The 25,491-nt window shown below is 35.0% G+C and overlaps 2 protein-coding genes and 1 pseudogene across 3 annotated transcripts; all 3 read right to left on the bottom strand.

Annotated features, from left to right (window-relative positions):
* Nucleotides 1-6,672: 6,672 nt before the first annotated feature.
* On the bottom strand, nt 6,673-8,679 carry LOC111466612 (ferredoxin). 2 transcript variants are annotated; one of them, XM_023111342.1, is made up of 2 exons: nt 8,375-8,679; nt 6,673-7,287 (listed from the first exon to the last, which is right to left on the bottom strand). In XM_023111342.1, the coding sequence occupies exon 2, from the start codon at nt 7,277-7,279 to the stop codon at nt 6,809-6,811; it is 471 nt and encodes a 156-aa protein (XP_022967110.1). In that variant the 5' UTR covers nt 7,280-7,287; nt 8,375-8,679; the 3' UTR covers nt 6,673-6,808. The 2 variants fall into 2 exon arrangements, with proteins under 2 accessions (XP_022967110.1, XP_022967109.1); XM_023111341.1 differs by having other exon boundaries at nt 6,673-7,288; nt 8,400-8,673.
* Nucleotides 8,680-9,907: 1,228 nt separating this feature from the next.
* Nucleotides 9,908-11,908, bottom strand: LOC111466620 (60S ribosomal protein L10a). The gene is made up of 6 exons (XM_023111352.1): nt 11,867-11,908; nt 11,692-11,738; nt 11,136-11,355; nt 10,613-10,778; nt 10,225-10,430; nt 9,908-10,138 (listed from the first exon to the last, which is right to left on the bottom strand). Exons 2-6 carry the CDS (start codon nt 11,694-11,696, stop codon nt 10,085-10,087), a joined length of 651 nt encoding a protein of 216 aa, XP_022967120.1. The 5' UTR covers nt 11,697-11,738; nt 11,867-11,908; the 3' UTR covers nt 9,908-10,084.
* An 823-nt stretch (nt 11,909-12,731) lies between these two features.
* On the bottom strand, nt 12,732-22,290 carry LOC111466621 (annotated as a pseudogene).
* Nucleotides 22,291-25,491: the final 3,201 nt, after the last annotated feature.

Raw genomic sequence — 25,491 nt, 5'->3', positions numbered from 1 at the left:
AGGCCACCCCTAGATGAGCTAGAGATAGGCCCCTAAATCATGATTGCATGTGTTTGCATTTGCATGGGCAGGCAAGGTGTACTTGTACGGAGAACAGCAGCATCGCGAGCAAAGACTGTGGCACGTGCAAAGGGTAGATCCATATTTAAATTCCTAATATCTTAAATTATTTTGTATTTGTTTTTATTTTCTATATATTTTGTATTTAAACACGTGAGACCATGACTATGTTTTCCAAAGGAGAAAATGTTTTAAATGTTTTCGACATTTATATTAAATATATATTTTCTTTTAAGAGTTATATTTCTACATTAGAGATGAGTATGAGACGTTAGTAGCGACTCTAAGTATATAGAAGTTTAGGTCGCTACCACCTTTATTCAATCTTTATTCAAATATTAAACATTCAAATATGGTTTAATATGATATTTATTGTATAGTACGAAAATTGGAGTTCCCATGCATAGAGATTCCAAAATTTTTATTAAAAATATTATGTAATATAATAAATAAATATATAAATTAAAAATGATAAAAGAGAATATTTAAATTAAAAATCTTTAAACGAAGAAGGGGTAAAACAAAAAATCAAAAGTTTCTTCAGCCATTATTAATATTTTTTTAATTATAAATTTATTTTGACTTTTTTCAATCATGATTTGCTTATATAATCAATAAACTTTTTAAATAATCACAAGATATGAAATAAATAAATTTATATTAATTTTTTAAAAAATGTTGCTTTATTATAACAACTTGCTTCAATAATTATGGTTTCTCCAACAAACTCTTCACCAACTAGGCTGCCTTGGCACTCTTTTAATACAACTATTTTTAAATATTTTATTAAAATAATTTATTTATTAATCTTGTTTTATTATTTAAAAATTGTAACCACCGAAACTTAAAAAATAAGAAAATTGTCCAGCATCGATTAAATTGAGAAAGTGGGGAGTTGGACTCTAACACAAAAGGAAGGTCTCGTATTCTTATTGGGTTGAAACAATTGTCTCGTTTCATCTAACTTTGGCGATTTGGAGTCAATTAGAGTGTGATGTCTCACATTGGTTGAGGAGAAGAACAAACATCATTTATAAAGGTGTGGAAACCTTCCCTTAGCAGACACGTTTTAAAGTCTTGAGGGGAGGGGAAGCCCGAAAGGGAAAACCCAAAGAGAACAATACTGTCAGTGGATCTGGGCCGTTACATAGAGAATCCTTGAGAACCCTAGCAGACACGTTTTATAGCCTTGAGAGAAAGCCCGAAAGGGAAAGCCCAAAGACGACAATATCTGCCCGAGAATCAATGTTCAAACGACTTCAGTTTGGCTTCTCGACTAATCCGACTTGAGTTTGATATGCTTGAATCCTATCCTACCATTTTCAACTCTTTGGGATCAATTTCTGACATTTTTCAAGGTATTTTAGGTAAGCATGAATACTGTTTTGACAATTTACATTATTTTGAGCTAAGTTTAGATTATTTTATGCAATTAGATGAGTTAATTTAAGTTAGCATCAATGGAGCGTAGTGACTTCGGCTTGAGTAGAATTATGATGGTGGAACTTCTCGGGTGAAATTAAATTTCAAAAAAACAGCTTTAAATTAGCATCAATGGAGTGTAGTGGCTTCGGGACAACCAACTAAGTGGTTTTACTGTTAGGTTGGTTGGATAACTTGTAAACTATATGAATGATGCTTGTCTTGTCTCCCCTACATGCGTCATGTTTTATGGGATTGTTTGACTCATGTTATGGTATAGGATGCCTTATGCTATGATACAAGTTCTGTTATATTATAGGTTATATTATGATATGATTTTACTGCATAAACCTCCATATATCACGCCATGTAAACTATGTTAATATAATTACTCTATGCTTATAAGATATTGGTAAGTCCGGTATGTCTCATACGGACACTATGTCATGATAAGGATGAAGGTATAAGTTTTATCATAAGTATATGCTATGTTTTAAAGTTACGGGGACCTCATGCATTTTTTATGTCACATGCATCATAATACTTACCCGTTATGATTTGTACAAATGTGTACACTACAATATTATGCATGTTCTTTCCTTCTATGGCTTCTAGCAGCGTGAGTGTACGCTAGCTAAAGGGCAGACTTAAGGGTATGTATATGAGCCCCCTTGGTAGGTCAATGTATGCGTGTGTAAACCGTGTATAGAGAATTACTACACATCTAATTTCACTCATACGGGAAAGTAGAGACCAAGACCACTATGTTTTATGAAAAGATAGGTCCAGCATGATTGCATGTGGTTGCATTTCATGACGCCAACAATGAGGCTACTTATTAATTATTTCTTTAAGTACTCAAGTCACGTGCTACTTCTTATTCAGATAATGGTAAGACACCCATGTATGAAGAACAACATCAAAGTAGAGGCCATGAAAATAAAGTTAAGATAGCCTCATTTACATTTAAAGTTGCTGCTCGTCCGTTAGTTCATGGCATTTTCATTGCTTTAAAATTCTTGTTATTTCAATTTCTGCTATTATTATTATTAAAATATAATATAAATTTTAGAATGATTGAAATTTAATTGAAAATTTACCAAAATACTAAGGATTAAAACGTATATTTACCTAAATAATTAACGAAACTTTGGGTTTAAATCGAACAGGGTATAATGGTACGAGAAATTCTATAACGATTTGAAATTTTCTATTTAATTTAAGATTGTCACTATATACATATCATGAACATTAAAGACAGAAATACTTAATTTAAACTTTCATAACATATTTGTCTTAAAACACAGTCATAGGCTTAAAAACGCCTTAAAAAATACCACCACAAAAAATAAATAAACCAATGCAAATAAATATTAAACGTAAAATTGGATAGTTCATTAATAATATCCGCTGACGGATGATGACGTGTGTCAGAATAAATACGCACGTGGCTGGGCACCGTCCTACTGTGCTTAAGTTGGGAAAAGTCGGCGACACGTCGGCAACGTGCCTTTCCACATCATCTACATGACATTGCCGACAATTCCACTTATTTATTTATTTATTTTTCAAATAATAAACAATTTTTTAAAACGCATTTTAATTTAAAAAAAATAAAGATATGATAACGAAATAATGATTGGAGTTAGTGAGAAGAGAATTTTGTTTTATTATATTATAAAATAAGAAATTAGAATAAAGGAGAAAAAAAAAAGGCAATAATATTTTAAAATGGAAAAGAAAAAAAAAAGGAAGAAAAATGGTGAGGCATATAATCTTGATGGTCCCACATAAGACCATACAACATTAATTTATGTTTTTTTTCCTTTTTTTAATAATGTTCTAAAGATATGATTTTGTTGACTCTTATTTTATCACTTATGTATTTTCTTTTTGTTTTTTAAGACAAAAATAAAAATTAAATGAGGGTAGAAGAGATGGATAAAAGATTTGATTTTTTCCCTAGGGAAAAAAATAGATTTTTTTTTTTTTATTAAGAGAAAAATAATATAAAATAACGCTAATCCTGTTCGTGTCAAAGTTACAATTAGTCGTATAATTTATGTTCATTTCTTCGAAATATAATCATATCAACCAATCAAATAAAAATAAACTCTGGTTGAGAGTTAATGAACATTAAAACCTAACTATATAAATAGAATCGAAGTATGATAGTTCAAGACATACAGTTATGTAATTTTTATGGTCTAATGGCTACTATAACGAAATTACAAAGTAGAGTCACAAACAAAGAACTAAGATCATGTGTCAAGCTCCAACCTCATTGTAATGACTACAATTTCTCGTGTTGAATCTCAATCTCTTGCTTTAAAACGTCCATTTCTTTGGCATTCATTGTGAGATCTCACATCGATTGGAGAGAGAAACGAGTGTCAGCAAGGACGCTAAGCTCCAAAGGGGGGTTGGAGAGGGAAGGAAGCATTGTTTATAAGGGTGTGGAAACCTCTCCTAACATACGCGTTTTAAAAACCTTGAGCGAAAGCTAAAAAGGGACAGTCTAAAAAGGACAATATCTGCTTAATTTGTTACACTTATAGTATATTTTTAAAAGTAGGCTCTTTAATATTGTCGAAATATTGTATTTATAGTAATCAAAACAACATTGAAACGTTGCGAGATAATGTTGAGACATTGTTCCCAGATGCATCAAGTAGATAAGAACATTTTGGAAACGACAAGATGTTACAAATGAAAGCTCTCAATGTGTGGCTATTTCGTGACGAACATAGACATACAACGCTAACCCTAATCGTAAGACGTTGCAAAACATGGTATAAGTGAGTGATGGACACAAAAGGAGTAACATAGAATGGAGGTGTTGTTTGGGTAGTGGGAATCAAGGTTTGTGCAGCCACTTTGTGAAGGGCTTCGAAATGGTCTCTCATGGGAATATGGATTTTCACTTTCCTCCAAAGTCTTCCTCCTTTTCTTTCTTTCTTTCTTTTACTTTTTTATTTCCAATCAAAGCTTGAGATGATGATGAAGAAAATGACTCTTGTCTCTTCTTGCTTTCCACTTTCTTTCCCGTCCCATTATGTTGTTTGGGAAATAGATAACATGACGACGGTTAAGAGAGTTCTCGTCTTTTCTTTTATTGCTGTGAGATCTCACATCGGTTGGAGAGCGAAACAAAATGTTCTTTAAAAGGGTATAGAAATCTCTAGACATGTTTTAAAACTGTGAGACTAACGTCGATTCGTAATGAGTCAAAGTGGACAATATATAATAGTGGTGGTTTGGGTTTGTGAAGGTTTGCATAATCCCCCACACCTAAATAGTGTGAAAGTTATCTTATTTATAATCAAATAAATTACAAGGATATGAAAATAGTAATAAATGGAAAGATACCTATGATAATAAGGCAAATTATAATAAAATATCAAATATAATATATATGGTAAACTATAATTTATTACTAAATATCTTTAACAGGGTTGCTCAGTTTCTCTGTTGAGTTGCCTTATTACAATCAAAATTTACTCTCTTAGGGTTTAAGTGCAGCTTACTTGAATGTTGCCGGCTTGTTATAGATCTTAAACTTCCAATTAAAAATATGACCGATTCAAACCACTCAAAGGTTGCATGCTAGTTATAGATCTTAAAATTCAATTTAAAATAAGGGCACTCATATAATCTAATAATCAAGCCAATTCAGACTACCCAACCCAAATCATTAAGCTCGAACTAGGTTAGATTATTTTTCGATTTGAGTTGGATCATTTTGCAGGTTGACATTTTTTTAGTCGGGTCAACCCAACCAACCCAAAAAATATAAGACTATTATCCAACCTAATCGTACTCTACTTATAAAAAAATTAAGAATATCTCCCCATTATAACCGAGATTAGTAATGGATTGTGAGTTGCAAATGTTTGATATTTGAACTTTACAAGACTTTAGTTAGTTATTAATGTAACATAATTCGGATTGCTCGAGTCACCAACTCAACCAGTTCGGAGTTTCAAGTTGGTCCAAAAGATTTTTTCAATCCAACCGGCATAGACCCGGCCGTTCTAAAATGGGTAGCTTCATGAGAAAGGGGAATGAGATAGGGAAAGGAAAAAAGGAAAAGGGTAAACTTATGAGTAATTAGAACATATTGCATTATCATAAATGTATCTGGATTCCATTATTGTTATAGCTTCAACCAAAAGCCACACACCTATCCTATGTGTTTGTTCTCAATTAAAGCATTGCTTTCTTTTTTTTTTTTTTTTTTTTTTTTTTTTTTTTATGATATTCTCCTCTAAATTTTTTTTTTTTAAAAAAATTATTTTAAAAAAACCTCGAATTATTCCTAGGATTGTTGTTAGATCTGGTACAGATTACTCTAGCCTTTCGAGAGCACGGGAGAACCTGGAGAAGTAGTTTATGCCCTAAGGTGGTCCATTGATTATCCCTAGAATTATCGTTAGACCCCACAGAGATTATTTTGATATTTTATAGATTTGTGAATTTGTCACTTTTGGTCGAGGCCCAAGCCCATTCATGAAGGCCCAAATGAAAATGACCTTTCTTTATCAAACTTTTCGAATATAGGAATTCAAATCCGCCGAATCACTCATGTTATGATCTTCTACATCCTAGGTCTTCCCGTTCCTTCATCTGGCTTATGTTCTTCATGTAGCATTCAGACCGAATGACTCTATGAAATTACGTCGATACTTCCACATATTACGGGTAACGTAGGAGACATCTCTATTTTTCCCCTCGGGAATCCTTAGAATTACCACTGCTTAGCTTTCAATTTGTCTCTGACCATCAAATGAAATGTGAATAACCCGTCATCTTCTCTTTGAAATAAGGGACGCTTTTCACGGATGAATATCTTCTAACACTGATACTAGTTTTTGGGACCCACAACTCACCCACTTGATCTAAATAAACACAAAAAACCTTAAAAATGAAAAAAATATATATTTTTTTTCACCTTTAAACGTCTAAAGTTGAATGATATTTTTTTTAGAGTATTTTTATTAATTTAGAAAATCATCAAATTTTAAAAGATTTTATATTAAAAAAAGTTCCAAGTGAAAATGGTTACAAATTTAGCTATAAAAATAAAAAATAAAAAATAAAAAACTCAGGAAGGTTTTTTATTTAGTACAATAATACAACAAAATTTTACGTGCAACATAAGAAGAGAAAATACAAAATAGATAAACGACGTCACTTTAAGCCATCACTTTCACATATACTATTTTACATTTTTTTTATTATTTTTTTTATTTATTTGATATAATATCTCACATTACAAATCAAAACTACAAACTCATAAAAGAAAAAGAAAACACTGATATAATACTCAGATCAGTTCTCCTTCCTTGTGTGTGAGAATCACACAGTCTGAAGTTGGGTGTGAAATACAGGTTAACAAATACCCCTCTTCCATTTGACTATCGTCCAGGAACGACCCGTCCGACTGATCGACTGAACCCGAAACGAATTTCCCAGCGCACGTAGAACACGCCCCTGCCCTGCAAGAATATGGAAGGTCAATTCCTGCTTCTTCAGCTGCATCAAGAATGTAGGTATCATCAGATGCCTCAAACTCGTGCTCTTTCCCACACGGTTCGATAAGTTTAATCTTGTATACTGCCATTGCTGTGGTTCTGGATGAGTGCAATGATTTCAAGCCGAATGATTTTGATATGTTGCTCGTGGATCCGATCGAAGATGGACACTTAATAATGCTGCTTCTGAATTGGTTTTTACACGGCGCCGACCTGTTGAACATGGTGCGGGAAGGAAGCTTTGCAGTTGACATGGTTGACATTTTTGGTCCTAAATCCATGAATCACATTTAAAATGGTGTGGCTTACAAGCAAATGGAGAAAATCTATACAATATATCAAGCAAGCACCAAGATGAATGATCAAAAGAAAATTTAAGAACTATCTTCTTCATTTTCTTCTCCATTGTTCTTTGGAATGGAGGGATTTGTATAAGATTATTGGGAGGGGAGTCCCTCGTTAGCTAATTTAGAGAATGATCATGGGTTTATAAGTAAGGAATATATCTCCATTGTTACGAGGCCTTTTCGAGAATCAAAGCCGCGAGAGCTTATACTCAAAGTGGACAATATCACACATTGTGGAGGGTCGTGATTCCTAACACGTTATCAGAGTCATGCCCTTAACTTAACCATAATAATCGAATCCTCAAGTGTCAAACAAACGATATCAAAGTCATGCCCTTAACTTAACAAGTGTCAAACAAAGGGTGTACTTTGTTTGAGAACTCCGAGAAAGGAATCAAGGGGAGAACATCTCCATTGGTATGATGCCAAGAAAGCTCAAAGCAAAGCCATGAGAACTTATTCTCAAAGTGGACAATATCATACCATTTTCGAGAGCCGGATCTCTAACCGTATGGTCTGAAAATTGGGCATCCACTATTCAAATTAAGAAAATGGTGACCAGTACAGCAAACTTTTTGGTATTTTGTATGCCTCTGAAACACAGAACATGAGTAGCAGTAAAGGTATAGCTATTCATTGTTTATGGAGGAAATTGATGTATGGAGCATTATGAGAAGATGCAGCCTAATGCCTTCTCTGCTCTTCACTCGAAGCTCCATAAAGTAATTACATCTCACCTCCATTTGTTCAGAATCATTCCAAAATTCTATTTCATAACATTTAAAAAAATCGAAACAACAATCAAGCTACTGGTGTTACATAATACGCTTTCCAATCTATCAAACTCATTCTTTCTTTTCAAGCAAGCAATTAGTCGATTTGCAAGGGATAAAGTAGAAATAGATTATCAAACAAAAACACAGAGATCAAATAAAAACATAACAAATTTCATGATCGAGAAAAATGCGAAAGAAACAAGAGAAAAGGGGGAAAACGGAAAGAGAAGCTTACGGAGAGGGAGAGAGAGAGGGAGAGAGAGAGGGAGGCGGTGGAGGCGGCGGAGAAAGCGAAGGTACAAAACGAAACGCAGCCCTAGAGGTTGAATGATGCGACGATTAGGGCAATGTGGAAGAGCATATAAATAAAGAGGAGAGAAAGGGAGAGAAACTGGCTTTTGGGATGTGCAGAAAGGCCAAGAGGAGGCGAAGGGAGTGGAGATTGTGCCATTTGCAAGCTTCCAAGAGCCAATTCAGGCACCGATCAACCTCCCTTCGCTCTATAAACTATAAACGTGGTTACCCATCTCTGACTTTTGAAGACAATCATTCCATGTGGCCCGTTTCATCAACCAATTCTGAAGATATTTTGTTTTGAGGTACTCAGAGTCTATTAGAGGTTGTTGAATGTCACCGTGCTTATTTAAGGTGTGTTGCTATGTTGGATATCCCAGTCATGCTTGTCCATGATTGCATACTCGTTTCAAACCTTTTTTACATGCTTTTGTCTTTGATAGGTCTTTATTAATATGAGTGTGTATGACCGTTCACCAAAATCATATCTACACCCGTCAAAGCTAAAATGTCTCAAAATATACTATTGAGAGATGCGACTAATCGTTAATTTTTTCTACCTCGAGTTTAAGTCAGGGTGGTTTCTTTACTTATGGCTATATAGAGATTTTCTACTTATAGCCATATGCCCCAAATTGTATCTCAATATTATATGATATTGTGGCCCGTTTCATCAACCATTTTTGAATATTTTAAGTTTTTAGTAGTCGAATTCAAATTGATTTCCAACTAATAACAATAATATTTTTAAAAAGTTAAGGATGAATATTATTTTGGAGTTGAGTCATCACTGGTGGCTGCTGAAGATACCACTTTACAAGTTACAAATTGCATAATAAGTGACAAAATTGGAGAACTCATCTCAAATGGTGTTTGTTGAAACCATTGTACTGTGGGTTAGAACGGTTTGATTACATTCTTTTTCTAAATATGAAAACCTACTTCAAGCTTACACGACAATATCCACTAGCAATAAATTTAGACGGTTATCAATAGTATGAAGAATAAGTCTACACCCAAGGACAATATCTTCTAACAATAAATTTAAACTGTTATACTGTTTGTATCAAAACCAAATCACTGACACTTTACAACAGAGTAAGGCTAGTCCCTCTTCATAATAGAGGAGTTTTAAAACTATAAGACTGACAACAATACACAACCTAGGGTGGATTGAGCGCTTCCAAATAATTGATATGAAATACAGAAGAGATACCAAAACTTGTAATACGGGTATTACAAGTTTTGGTATCTCTTCTGTATTTCATATCAATTATTTGGAAGCGCTCAATCCACCCTAGGTTGTGTATTGTTGTCAGTCTTATAGTTTTAAAACTCCTCTATTATGAAGAGGGACTAGCCTTACTCTGTTGTAAAGTGTCAGTGATTTCAGAAGAGATACCAAAACTTGTAATACCACCAGCCGCAGTAAATGTAACAAATCATGTAAACAAACGTGATGATGTGGGTTGGGTTAGTATGAATAGAAGTTTCATTATCAATAGTTCACTATTTAAAGGAGAAAACGCATCCTTGTTTCTTAATTCAAGAATCATATCCAAAAACGCTCAATTCACAAAACTGCTCTTCGAGAAAATAACTTCAACAATAAAAGGAACGAACACAGGATTGACAAGTTTCCTAACAGAGCTTAGAAAACCCTGTATGACTTCCCCATTGTGCTCTTCAGATACAGGCACCTAACCTGCAAGAAACGAGCAATAACCCATGAGTGAAAATGATGAAACAGATCAAGTTCAAGTTTAATGCAAGAACCGAGATGGAACTTACGTTCTGCCAGTTCTTTTTCAACAACGAAACCAGGAAATTAACGCTCATTTGCACGTTTTGGAAGACTTGCTTCTCCTCCATGGCAACATTCCCAACGGCAACCCCCATGCAAAGAACCTTCTTAAGTTGAAATTTGACCATTGCCTTGGTCTCGTTAACTTTCGATTCCAGCGATTCTTGGTGTGTCACCAATGTTGGGAACTTTCCTGGAATGGCAAAAAGGGTGGAGGAAACAGACTTAGCATATAATACGATCCGATAAAAGTTCTAGCTTTGACTACCTTCCTTTCTGTGAAACATAAACAAGGATCGAGGTTTCAGGAGGTTATCAATTATAGAATTTGGTGAAGAAAAACAGTAAAACAGTATGTTTAAGGAATGTTCTTGCCTGCTTTGTTGAGACCAGGGCCCAGAAGACGTGGGATCTGCTTAATTACAGCCTCAGATGCCAAAAAGGCATGGTATTTCTTGGCAAGCTTCTTCACCAATTTCTTGTTCTTGTTTAGCTTCTTCAAGCCTTCCACATCCATATAGTCTAGACCAATCTTTTCGGCCTGAAATATATTTTAATGAAACACTGTCAGGATAGGGACACTAAGCATATGGAAAACTAAATACAGGTAGAACCGGTGAATTGATACGCGTCAAATTATCCACTTAATAAACAACCACAATACAGAAAGTGGTCATGAACTGATATCAAATCATTTGAAACGTTAGTATTTAGGCTCATACGCACCAGAAATCCTTAAACAGTAGGAGTACAGGAACAGAGAACATATTAACAGATAGGATAAAATTAAATTTGATTAGACAACCATAAATATGCCAAGTTACAAATTATGAACATTAGAAAATAAATTACTATGGGTAGCAAAAAGAATTGTTAAAGATTTAGGAAGTAAAATTACCTCCTCAACGTGCAAGGCATCTCCAAGCATGCAAAGCTTCATCTTGGGACGGGGAATGTGCGGCAACTTCACAGAACCACTGAAACGCTTGTCCTTTTGAGGGTCATAGTTCTTCAGCCCGATCTGAAGCTCAATGGTCTCAGTAAAATTTCTCTTTTTGTCATTGCTATCAGTGAAGATAGATGAGATAGCTTCTCTCAATGCCTCACTCTGAAGCTTACTGTAGAAAGAAATGATGACAAAATAAGACCCCCAAACACTAGGTATAATCAAAACGATGCTACGCTGAAATTTTAAAAGAAGCACATGAATGCAAACCTACTTCCTAAATATGATCCATCCATAACATTCTCAAAACATCACAATACTCGAGATGGTAGATTAAATTAACCAGAATCGATTATTCCAAAGAACAGCCACCAAAAAACTCAAAACAGTATAATCGAAGAAAGTAAATAACGTGTGTCCATCCATCATAACCAGCTAAATTCATATACAAGCATAAATCAGAAATCAAAACAGATATCCAAACGAAAGAAAATGCTGTAAAAAATACCTCATATTCGAATCTTCGCCTTTGCAAAGATGCTCTACACTTAAGTCCTGTGCACAAACAGAGTTCAAAAAACGTAAGATCCTTGACCAAAAGCAAAAAACAATCGAGAAACTAACATGAACATGAGCAGTAAACGAAACAAAACTGCAAATCGGACCAAAAAGAAAGCACTAACAGAGAATAAATGCGGAAAACTCAAAAAAGCATGAACTGAGAATTATTGTAATGCTAAAAGGTTGTGACTTGAAGAGGGAAAGTATGAGAAGCGACGGCTTACCGGAGGAAAAGAAAGAGATGAAGAAATTAGGGTTTAGAGAAAGGAAAATATATACGTGCCTAAGTGAGAGATAGAGCGTTGAAACTGGGCCGTCCAATTTGCTTGGATACCTTCATGGGCCTAGAAGCCCATTTAACTATTTTCTAGACCCTTATAAAAATAAAAATAATTAACAAATAAAATGATAAATTACTAATAAGAAAAAGATTATAATTACATCTTGGCAACTTTGAAGGGGAATATATATCAAGGATTTTGCAGCCCAATGTGCCTACGATTTGGAAGTCGGATTCAACAATTGATCCAAATTCTGGGCCTGAGGTATTATAAATAGTATCAGAGCGGTACATCTCTCAGTAGAGATGTAGTTCAAGAATGAATCTTGGCGAAAGCTGTTTAGCACGTGACATCCGAGTAAATGAGAGTACATGAATGAACTGAGATTACATCTGAATGAGAGCGATTCTGAAAATAAGATGACTAAAATTAGTTTAAAATAATTGAAAGTTGCTACCCAACCAAGTGCATTTTCGTTTTCAATAAACTAAATTATAAGAACTTCAAAATAAAACGTGTTTTCCTTATACCAGCAAGTTTTTAAAATTTATTCAAATTTTAAAAGTTAGATATCTACCAAACTCAAAATTGAATATACATATCACAAAACCAATATCAATATACATATCAATGAATCTAAAGTTATGCAAAATCTTGTTTTCCCTTGTTCCATACAATTCAAGAAAGGAAGAACTTCGAGTTACATGGGGGCTGATGAACTCATTCGCTTTTGACAGCATCATAGATACGACGAACGAAAATCAAGGCGACGCGAAAACTTACAACTCCCAGCATCAGGAAGAATGCGTAACATATACAAGCATTGTAGCCTACAAAGAAGCAAAGCTGCAAGAAACCATTCATATTCAACCTGGCATAGAAGTATATGCAATATCCAAACATAAAGATGGCCGTTGAGCCCCCGGAGAACACCGATCTGCACAGTCGAGAAGGCAGAATCTTATAGAGGAAAACGGATAACATTCGAAAAGGAACAAACATGCATCATGAAGGTCGGACATAGTAGATACCTCCACCACCATTGGTGATCTTCAACAGACAGCAGACAGCTGAATGTAAGTCAAACCAACGCTCAAGATAGCAGTGAGTATGATAAGGATGATGAATGTGATGAACAAAGTGCTCGGAAGAGTGAAAATTTTGAACCCCCACATGCTTGCATACAAGTGGTGTAGTTCAAGAACAACGGCACTGAACGACAACAGACCACTAATGAACAATTGACAAGGGAGTTTTCTGAACCAAGCCAATGGAGGAATGTCTTGAACGTTCCGCTTGGTGGCACAGGGCGCTTGAAACTCGAATCTCAAACAATATCCAATTATCCCACCAAATGCAAGCAATGGGAGACTGATAAAAGTATATATCATAAAAAGCACTCTAATGGTACCAAAAGGAAGTGCTGCAGTAGTTCCATTAGATATAGAAACAATATTAAGGATAGAAACTATGACCAATGATGGCCCCAAATACAGAATCCCTGATAGTGTAACACTTTTCTCCTGAAAATAAGGAACCCCATATCAAAGGAGAAGGATTTAAGAGATCATGTGCAACTGAAAGAACATGGCAAATAAATATATATCACAGAATTAACACGAAGAGAGCAAAATTTACCCATCCATTTTCGTTAAACTGGCAGTAGAAAGAAGCAGATGTATATCCAGATACCACAGATGTAAGAGAATAGATCAAAATAATAGAAGTGAATAGTGTCCCTCGATTGTACGGATAAAGGATTCTCAGAGACGACAGGAGAAATAAACTGCAAAGCCTATTGAAGAAAATTACATACAAAATGAGTGAAATAAAATCATAAGAATAGATGATGATCACAGTGAAACTGATACAATTACCAGTCTACATAACATAATATGTCGGTATTCTGAGTCCACCAGAAACTTTTTGTATATGCAATCTGTTGTAATTCTGGACTACCAACTTATTTTCAACTTATTTTTCTTCAGTCTGCTAATTTTTGGCCACTATGTATCAATAGATACATGTACATGTTAATTAGTTCATATTTATTAGGGGCATGATTTTAGTTTATACATGAATCACACTTAATTAGGTGCATGGTTTTGGATTAGGAATGATATTGGAGAATATCCTAAATTACCTATATATACATATGTTGACATTGGTAGAAGACATAGAAAAACAATTTAGAATCATTTCCTAGTAATATAAAGTTCTACTAAATTTCTCTGTTGTCACCAACAATTGTTATCAAAGCGATCTTGCCAAATTTCTCTGCTATCACCAACAATTGGTATCAGAGCGATCTTGCAACAGTAAAAATAGCAGCAGAGAGACAAGTTGATAATTTTATTCAATCCGTCATCCCAATATTTGATAATCACTAAGGTCAAGAACTACTTATTCCAGTCCATTCATCGGACTATCTTGGAAACAATGCTTCAAAAGAAGACGTCAAGGAGATTTGGGATTAAATGAAGAGGAAGTAACAAGGCTCAATGAAAGTAAAGCAGGACCAACTTCAAGCAATTAGAAGAAACTTTAAAATTCTCCAAATGCAAGAGAGAGAAACAGTGAATGATTATATTTAAAATTCTCCAAATGCAAGAGGGAGAAACCGTGAATGATTATATTGACAAGGTTATGAGTCTTGCAAATAAAATGAGGATGCATGGTGATTCAATCACTGATGTTGTAGTTGTAGAAAAAATTTTGCGATCTCTAACTCCAAAGTTAGATTATATTGTATGTTTTATTCCAAAGTTTGGTTATATTGTATGTTCTATTGAAGAAGCCAACAATGTTGAAGATATGCACATTGATGAACTTCAAAGCTCTTTGCTAGTGCATGAGCAGAAGCTTAATTGCACGAGTGCAATAGAGAAGATGACAACCTTAAAGATATCTACAGGTGAAGCGTCAAGCTCCAAAGGTGGAGGGTAAGGAAGAAGCAGAGGTCATGGAAGAGGCGGTCAAGAAAGAAGTAGAGATATTATCAGGATATCCACACCAAGTGAAGCTTCAAGCTCCAGAGGTGGAGGGCAAGGAAGCAATAGAGGTCGTGGAAGAAGCTATCGAGAAAGAAGTAGAGATGTTATCAGGTCAGCAAATCTAGTCAGACACGATTATGACAACAAAGACAAGGGACATTTTGACAAGTCTATGGTGAAATATTATAAATGTAGACACCTTGGACATTACAAGAACGAATGTTATACCAGGCTGAAAAAGGACAAAGGAGATCAATCCAACTTTGCAGAGAAAAGAGAGAGGAAACTTAGTTGATGTCATTCCATGCAATGAAGGTTGCAGATCAAGATGTGTGGGTCGTAGACTCTGGATGTAGCAACCATATGACAGGTTGTAGGAAATTCTTCTCAACTCTTGATGAAAGTTTTTGTACTACTGTTTGTCTTGGCAACAATGCAACCGTCCAAGTGATGGGGAAAGGAGCAGTAGATATCAAGACTAGAAATGGCTTTGTAGAGTCGATTTCTAATATGTTTTAGATTCCTGATTTGAAGGTCAACTTACTTAGTATTGGCCAGTTGCCAGAAAAGGGTTACGTGATCACATTTCAAAATAATGAATGTGAGATATAAAACTTCAAGAGGATCGATTGCTAAGATGAAGATGACCACTAATCGGTAATATCTATTGACATTAAATAGCATTGTCGAGGTGAAGAAAGAAGATACTAACTGGCTTTGACATTTTAGGTAGGGTCATCTTCACTTTAAAGGGTTAAAGACGTTGTCTTCAAAAAATATGGTGATTAGTCTATAGACATCACTCCTTCTTCAAAAACTTGTGAGAGTTGTGTGGTAGCAAAGTATGAAAGAGATTCATTTCAATTCGGGAAATCAAGAAGAGCTCAAACAATTTTGGAGTTCAGTTCATTCAGACTTATGTGGTCCGATCTCTTCAGCATCAAATGGTAACAAGAAATATTTCAAGACTCTCATTGATGATTTTAGGAGAAAAATATGGATTTATTTCTTGCACACCAAATTAGAAGCTTCTAATTGCTTCAAGAATATTTGTGCAATAATGAAAACTGAAACTGGAAGAAGAGTTAAAAGCTTTAAGAACTAATAGAGGTGGAGAGTTTTGCTCGTTCTAACGAGTTTACTAAGTTTGGTGAAGAGAAGGGCATAAAGAGGCAGTTGATAACAACATATACACCACAACAAAATGGTGTGGCCTAAAGAAAGAATAAGACCATTCTCAACATGGTTCGAAGTTTGCTAAATAGGGGAAGAGTTCCAAAGGAATTATGGTCAGAAGTTGTTGTATGGGTCCGCTCATATTTTCAACCGAGCCCTACTTTCTCTGTTAGAGATATGACTCCAAAAGAAACATGGAGTGAAAGGAAGCCTACGGTGGATCATTTTAGAATCTTTGGATGCATTGCATATGCCCAGGTTCATAACGAAAGAAGGAAGAAACTCGAGGACAAGAGTTTGAAATGTATGTTCCTTGGAGTAAATGAGACTTCCAAAGACATACAAACTCTATGATCCATTGACAAAAAAGGTGGTGGTAAGTCGCGATGTCATCGAAATGGAAAGAAAAGGTCACTGTGAATCAACAGATTCACGTGGATCTTGAAGAAGAACAAGTAGAAACCCCTATTCAACTTCATTATGAGCATGGAGAGAGCTCACCACAAGCTCAACAAGTAGACTCAATATAAGAAGAAGATCAGGATTACAATCAAAGAAATTCAAGAACAAGAAAGAGACCCGCTTGGATGATTTATTATGACTCAAGTTCTGATAGTGTTTATTTAGCATTATTTATGGATAATGATCCCAATTGTCTATGAAAAAGCAGTAAAAAATAAGAAATGGAGAGAAGTCATGGACAGTTAAATCAAATCCATGGAGAAAAAATAAGACTTGGCATGTACATGAAGGTTCATGAGTTCATATTTATTAGATGCATGATTTTAGTGTCTACATAAATCATACTTAATAAGGTGCATGATTGTTGGAGCAGGAATGGTATTGGAGAATGTCCCAAATTACCTATATATATATATATATATATACATACGTTGACATTGGTGAAAGATGTAGAAAAACAATTTAACATCCTCTCCTAGTAATACAAAGTTCTCTTCTCTCAAAAGTTCTACCAAATTTCTTTGCTGTCACCAACATTGTTAGGAATTACAAACCTCCACAAGGTACGATATTGTCCCTTTGAGCATAAGCTCCCATGGCTTTGCTTTGGGCTTCCCCAAAAGACCTCAATGATTGGTGACAGTAGAGAAATTTGGTAGAACTTTTGGGAGAAGAGAATTTTATATTATTACATCTTCGACCAATGCCAACATATGTATATATAGGTAATTTTTCCTGGTATTTATCCACCTTACCATGTTCATTCAACTTAATTTGAAAACCCATTTTACTCCAATTTTTTTTTATTTCATTGTCCATGGCTTCTCTCCATTTCTTCTCCTTTACCGCTTCTTTATAGACAATTGGATCATTATCCATAAATAATACAAAATAAGCACTCTCAGAACTTGAGTCATAATCCATCTCATAATCAATCATCCAAGCAAGTCTCGTTTTTGTTCTTGAATTTCTTTGATTGTAATCATGATCTTCTTCTTCGGTTGATTCTTCTGGTTGAGCTTGTGATGAGCTCTCTCCATGCTCATAGTGGGTTGAATATGTGTTTCAACTTGTTCTTCTTCAAGATCCACAGTGACTTTTTCTTCCCATTTCCATGTCTTCTTTACATTGAAGATCACATTGCGGGCTCACCACCCCCTTCTTTGTCAATGGATCATAGAGCTTATATGCTTTAAAAGTCTCACTTACTCCAAGGAACACACATTTTAAACTTTTGTCCTCAAGTTTCTTTCTTCCCTCGTCAAGAATATGTGCATATGAATACAACCAAAGAATCTAAATTGATCCACTGCAAGCTTCCTCCCGCTTCATGCTTCTTGTGGAGTCATATCCCTAACAGAGAAAGTAAGGCTTCGGTTGAGAATGTAAACAAACCATATATAGCAACTTCTGGCCAGAATTCCTTCAAAACTTCTTCTTTATTTAGCAAACTTCGAATCAATGTTAAGAATGGTCCTATTCTTTCTTTCTATCACACCATTTTGTTATGGTGTATATGCTGCTGTCAAGTGCCTCCTTATGCCCTTCTCTTCACAAAACTTAATAAACTCGTTCAAGTAGAACTCTCCACCCCTATTAGTTCTTAAAGCTTAACTGTTCTTTCAGTTTCAAAAATTCTTGAGGAGGTTTGTAATTCATGAACACCAAAGCAAAGCCATGGGAGCTTCTGATTTGGTGTGCAAGAAATAAATCCATGTTTTTGTACTAAAATCATCAATGAGGGTCATGAAATTTTTCTTGTTACTATTTGATGCTGGAGAGATCGAACCACATAGGTTTGAATAAACCAACTCCAAAATTGCTTGAGCTTTTCTTGATTTTCCGAATGGAAATGATTATCTTTCATGCTTTACTACCATGTAGCTCTCACATATTTCTGAGAGAGAAGTGATGTCTGGTAAACCAGTCACCATATTCTTTGAAGATAATGCCTTTAACCCCTCAAAGTGTAGATGACCATACCTAAAACGCCAAAGCCAGTTGGTATCTCCTTTCTTCGCCATCAAACTTCTGGTAACGATATTTAATGTCAATGGATATAACCGTTGGTGGTCATCTTCATCTTAGCCCTCGATCATCTTCTAGAGTCATAAATCTCACCTATCACTATTTTGAAATGTGATCACATAACCCTTTTTTTGCAACGGACCGATACCAAGAAAATTGACCTTCAAATCAAGAATCTAAAACACATTAGAAATTGACTCTACAAGCCATGTCTAGTCTTGAGATCTACGACTCCTTTTAACATTACTTGAACTGTTGCATTGTCATGCATTGTTGCCAAGACAAACAGTAGTACGAAAACTTTCATTAAGAGTTAAGAAGAATTCCCTACAACCCGTCATATGATTGCTGCATCTAGAGCCAACGACCCACACACCTTGATCTACAACCTTCATTGCATTAAATGACATCAACAAAGTTTCTTCATCTCTTTTTTCAACAAAGTTGGATTGATCTCCTTTCCCTTTTTTTCAGCCTGGTATAACATTTATTCTTGTAATGTCCAAGGCGTCCACATCTGTAGCATTCCACCTTAGACTTGTCAAAATGCCCCTTGCCTTTGTTGCCATTATCGCCTTTGACTAAATCTAATGATATGTCAACATCTGTACTTCTTTCTGAACCGCCTCTTCCATAACCTCTACTTCTACCTCACCCTCTACCTTTCGAGCTTGAAGCTTCACCTGTGTGGATATCTTTAAGGTTGTCATCTCCTCAATCGCACTCGTACGATTAAGCTTCTGCTCGTGCACTAGAAGGGAGCTTTGGAGTTTATCGATCTGCATCTCTTAGATATTGTTTGCTTATTCAATAGAACATACAATATAATCAAACTTTGAAGTTAGAGATCATAAAATCTTTTCTTCAACTGCAACATAAGTGATGGAATGTTTAAGTATTTGAAGACATACAGAAAAAGTTGAGTATTTACCTTTTCATTGTTTTCTATTAAATGTGTAACGGTACCTATGGTAAAACAATCTCGACCTCATCACCAACAATGTCAATGACATGTTTAAGTTTATGTACAACTCAATAATGACATGAGAAGGCAGCATATCGCTTTCCCACGTGTTATTGTCAACAACCATGTTGACAAGTCTTTGTTACTAAAGAAGGACAAGCTTCCTACCATAAAATTAGGTCACGTGTTGACATTTGCAATTCAATAACATGGATGAATTCAAAATGTTTCTAACATTATCCCTCAATTTCTAGCTCGTTTAGGTTATCTTAAGAACTATATTCCACTTTCCAGCAGTCATTTAGTGCCATGTTTTTTCATTGATTCTAATATATTATGTATCCAAGATGCCACTACTTGAATCTCAAATAAACAGAGTACAATATTGAACCTATTCTATACCCCTTGATCTGCTCTTCACACTGCAAATTGAATCATCCAATGCATGTATGCTTCAAGTTTATTTAAAATTGATGCATTTTTGGCGACATTACGTCCTCGGCATCGATGCTCTATACAAACTAGTGTCTATAACTTTTCCTAGAAAGACAGCGTTGGTTTTATTATTCATTACATTGGTCTAAAGTTGCATTGGAGTGTCAAAACAGGCAACTAATAATTGATTGTACTTCCCAGGATGATAATATGGACGAAATTCCTTGTCTAATCAAAAAGTATAATAAAGAAGCTAATATCTCTGTTAAAGCATACCGTTACTTCATGATAAATAAACAGCTTATAGAAGAAATAGTTCAAATTAACTTACATAATCAGCAGCTGTGTACCGACACCTAAAACCGCAGAAAAGAGGGGCAAATTTGGAGGACATCTAAACACATCTCCATGAAGATATTTCCAAACAACCTCTCGTTCATCCTCTCCATCACCGCCAGAGCTCCTAAAATGAAAACAAAATTAGGTAAGCTGAAATACAAAACTAACTTTATTGTACAACTCAAGTAAATTTAGTTACAAGACATTCTTCCTCAAATCATTCTTCAGACGGCGCATAAAAAGTAAAGTAAGTAATCCCATCAACAGAATGATTATAGCAACTGAATTAAGGAATGAAAACCAGTGGATTTTCTGACTGATGGGCAGTAGAGAAGCCCTTGAATATTTATTCATCCTATTTCCATACTCTGCTGAAGTTTCATTCCAAAAAATGGAATAAGTGAACCTAACATCAAGTTCAACATCATCTGTTATATCAATGACATGATTTGGGTCGCTAAAAGCATTAAATTCAACAATTTGGTTCCCATTGAAGGAAGCATCAAACCGAATATGGGTGAAGAGATAATATTTTGGACCCTGCTTGTCTAAGATCTAACTCTGTTCATCAAATTTTCCAACAAAACCCCACACCGGAAGATCGTCACAGTACATTTCAAAGTAAAAATCATTCCTGATGGCATCCCTGAACAGTGAAACTTCAGCACCATTTAGCTTCTTCTCACACAGAGTCACCAAATGTTTATCTTCCCTAAATCTCATCACATGCAAGGCACCAGTCAGACTATCACCGTTTAAAGCCTCCCCTAAGGTTGCTTTCTTTTGGACTAATGGATCTGCAAGCTAAGGAGAAGACCTTCAAACATATTATTTGATACAGACAAATCATGATGATCTATTTAAAAACAATTGAATACCCACATAGGAAGCTCTTACAATTCAAAATTCTAAATGGGCTAATGAAAGAATAAGAATAAATCATGATGCAACTATAGCAATTAACGAGCATATATTGGAAAGTGACCACCATTAGCTCGGGTGTTCTATATTCACATAGATTTAATATCTATTGAAACATGTAAGTCCTTCATTTAGGTTACTTTAAAAAGGCTAACCTGGACGGCAGAATGGTAATTCATAGTATTGGTTAGGTCTCGCTGCAAGAAAAATGAGAAACGAAGTAAACAATAAGATTGGAGCGGAAGCAAGGTACAAAAGAGAGAGCAAATTCAAAACGGAATTCTTGATCCAATAACATTTGAAAATTGTTCCAATGAGAAACGCCGGTAGAGCTACAAAGATCTTACATCGAAGAATCGTGTTTATTGGATAATCTAGTTCAAATGATTATCCAATAAGACAACTAGAGGAAAAATCTCACTTCAGTTTAATAGTTTTTCCAAACTTCCATATCGTATGTTCATCTAAAACTTGGACAATCTAGTGTACACATGGATATGAACATCGTCAAGAACTCATCAACGTAATCTCCAACGCAGTTCAAACTTCACACATCACTACTTCAGAGTTTAAGGGTTTATGATTAGTACAAATCAATTAATAAACAATGAGGATACGAACGAACGACCTGTGATTGCTCAGAGGTCCGACCTTGTTCACGAACAAGGGAATTGGATCTCCGACATTGTAGCGGTGATTGAGCGGAGAAGCAACAGAGAGACGACACGAGAATCCAAGGGTTTGATGAAGATTTGTTGGAAAATGGAGATTCAGAACCATGATCGACTACGCCTTGACTTCATGATTATGCTCCATGAACAGGCAGTGAATTTGCAGCGTTCAAATTTTGAATCTGCAGGTTGCGTCGCCTCAAATTTCAAAATACGCAATATTCAGTTGGATTTACGAAGAAACGGTGTGATTTGTTGGTGGAAATGGGAATATGATTAAACTAACTGCCAATCCAAGGTGTGGTCGTGTAGCAATCACAATTTACGAAATTAACCAATTCAAAATTTACCATAAATATTATACACTTATTTCATAAAAATTAAAAATTAAATATTAAATATTAAATATCTCAATTTCATAGTTAAATGTCAAAATCTCCGACCTATTCATTTTAAACCTAAGATCTCGTAACATTTAAGCATTAGACTTATTATTATTAAGATTTATATTATATTTCATTTAATATAATTTACTCTACCACATACCATATTTAATAATATGAAATATAAGTTTGGACTAAATATTTACATTAAAATAATTTATTTGGCAATAATTATTAAGATTTACTACTTAAAAAAGAAGCTGAAATTAGGAATAAAAATTAATCTTAATCATAATTAATTATGTAAAATTATACTTATTTATATGTAATTCTCAGAAATAAATGCAGTTATTTGAGGCATTATAAATAATTCAGTGCAATTTTAGCCGATTTAAGTCGATTTAGCACTGTTTGGGTTTGGTTAAGGTTATGTGTTTTTCCTTTCCATTGAATTGGTTCACTAAATCCTGCGTGGGGTGTCGAAGGGTTTGATCCTTTTGTTCAGGGCGGAATAGCCTCTCATCATATTGCAGCAGGTACATTGGGCATATTATCGGGCCTATTCTATCTTAGTGTTCGTCTGCCCCAACGTCTATACAAAGGATTACGTATGGGAAATATTGAAACCGTCCTTTCAAGTAGTTTGTTGTTGCTAGAACTATGTAGTATGGTTCAGCAACTACTCCGATTGAATTATTTGGTCCCATTGATACTTCCAGCAATATCTACTTTCAAGCCTTTGTGTCATGGATCATCACTTACTAATTTGAGGGAAAAATTTTCATTTTAAAAATGGGGTGACATAAGAGTGTAATTAAAAACATTGATAAAAAATGCACAACCAAAATACAAGACATAAATAGGACATGGATCTAAACGCCGTGCATTTGAAAAATAAAGAATAGTAAAGATGATTATAAGAATGCTTAGTATGCAACTTATTTGTAGGCTCTCGTCAAGTATTGTTCTTAATGCTATGTGTCTATATCATGAACTAAGGTTTACTAATTCCATGGTATTGTCATCCTAGCCCTATCACACTCGTCCAATCTATTGAACCTTGTCACTCCAAACCTACGAGTGTACTTCATCCATCAGGGTTACTCGAGGTTCTAGGTACACTTAACTAATTGGTTACTAATTTCATTGGTTCATCTAAGTCTTTGCACAATCGGTTGAGAGGAATAGGGGCCCTCATCAAGTCTTCGTCTCTAAGGTTGATCTAATAGATATGGCAGTCTCCCTAATAGGTTTCATATGGTTCACTAATCAGTTTCTCTCTCGATGGTTTCTAACCGGCTCCATATTAAGTGTCACTCCAAGCACTCTAAATAAAACATACTTTCCAATAAGCTCAATTTGGAGCTACTCTATTGTTGGAATTTATGTTATAAAATCTCGTAATTAATTATTTGATTTTTATTAATAATGTTGATTATTTATTTGCAATTTTATATTATTCATGGTATAAATAATTAAATTATTAGTGTAACGTTAAACAATACAAACAATACGTGGTTGACATATAAGAGAATCATGTTCGAGTAATAACTTAAAGGGTCTATTGTATATGGATAAGGTTAAGTGTCTCATTTGATAACAAATTGGCACAACACACTTTTTAATTGTTACAAAATGATTTGATGCAAATCATTCATGTAGAGACATATGAGTGAGAGTATCTTATACAATGAGTTTAGATAATATTGGACTACGAAATATTTAATCTTTCTAAACTTGTTCACAAAATTATCATAGACGATCTTAATCCTCAGTGAGCTATGAACGCTTTCGTGTGATTTTTTCTTTGATTTATATGGATGAGAATGTATTTGTAGCTGATTTAATATGCCTATCATTTTGAAAGACTTCTTTCGGTGATTGATAGGATTATCTTCTAACGAAATATGCATGAATGCACTAAGTTAAGTACGGGGTACTAGAGTTAGGCTGGTTCGATGTTGACATAGTTTAGAACATTTTCCAACATACTAAATACCTTATGATCGTGAGTGACAATCTATGGTTGAGGCTATAATGTTTCTAGAAATTAGATAAGCCTCGAGGAGCTAGTTCTAAGTGTCCTAGAAATATGAGTTCGAGATTTAAATTGCATAGATATCTTAATAACCTAGTAAACTTCTACGACATACAAGGAAATTTAAGAAGGCTTATGAGGCCACTAGTAGCGTGAATGATATCAACAGAACTCGATCACCTCCTATTTTCTTCGGTACCTTAGCAGCACTAGTCAATGACTTAAGTCAGATCAGTAGTGCTCTTATCAAGCAATAGGCTTCTAGGAACTTGTACTGTCAGCTTGACTAAGGTCAAATAAGATTGAGCATCGTGACGACTAGATGAGTTAGTATTGTGAGTTGAGACGAGTTGAGAGTCTAGGTAATGATTTTAGAAACTCGTCCCGATAGAGAATGAGGGATTACATAAGTAGTTTAGTTCATGATGAGTACCACTAACATGTGTGGAAATGGTCAAGGGTCCCCTAAACAAGCTCGCTATATTGTAAATTCACTCTAAAAGGGGGGTGAGGCACCTCATGGATAAACTGCATGCCTATCTCCTAGATGTTGACTATATGGTAATTCTTGTGGAAGAGTTGCTAGTTAACCTACGCAGATGTGTTCACACAGAGTTACTATATTGTTTTTGAAGCTTACCAAGTATGAGAGCATAAACATTAGTGTACTCCCGAGCTGAGATACATCATCTAGTAGATTTACAACGCTAGAACCTGACGAACAACTCTTAGGCTCCGACAAAGTTTGTGATAAGTAGCTCCAGAATTAGGTCAATAGTCTTAGAGCTTAGAGAAAGGCCCAAGTAGGCTGCTTACTAAGATTTTTATACTCACCCCATTCTACATTTTTTTTCGCTAACGGCCCGTTGTGAAATAACGTTTGGAAGCTACAGTTGAAAAAAACATTAGAGAACAAAAGTGACTTAATAGTGATTGATCTTTGTTCTCATTTTCAACTTCTAAATCCATTGGAAAGGAGGGTAGCTCTTCTATTTATAGACCAAGTGGTGTGGGCTTAGATTTAGTTGACTTTGGACCTAACCCATTGAGCTTGGG

The sequence above is a fragment of the Cucurbita maxima genome, unplaced genomic scaffold (assembly GCF_002738345.1).
Source record: "Cucurbita maxima cultivar Rimu unplaced genomic scaffold, Cmax_1.0 Cma_Scf00031, whole genome shotgun sequence".
Taxonomy (NCBI): Eukaryota; Viridiplantae; Streptophyta; class Magnoliopsida; order Cucurbitales; family Cucurbitaceae; genus Cucurbita; species Cucurbita maxima.
The sequence above is the reverse complement of the archived record's forward strand: the minus strand, read 5'-3'. Positions and strand labels throughout refer to the sequence as shown.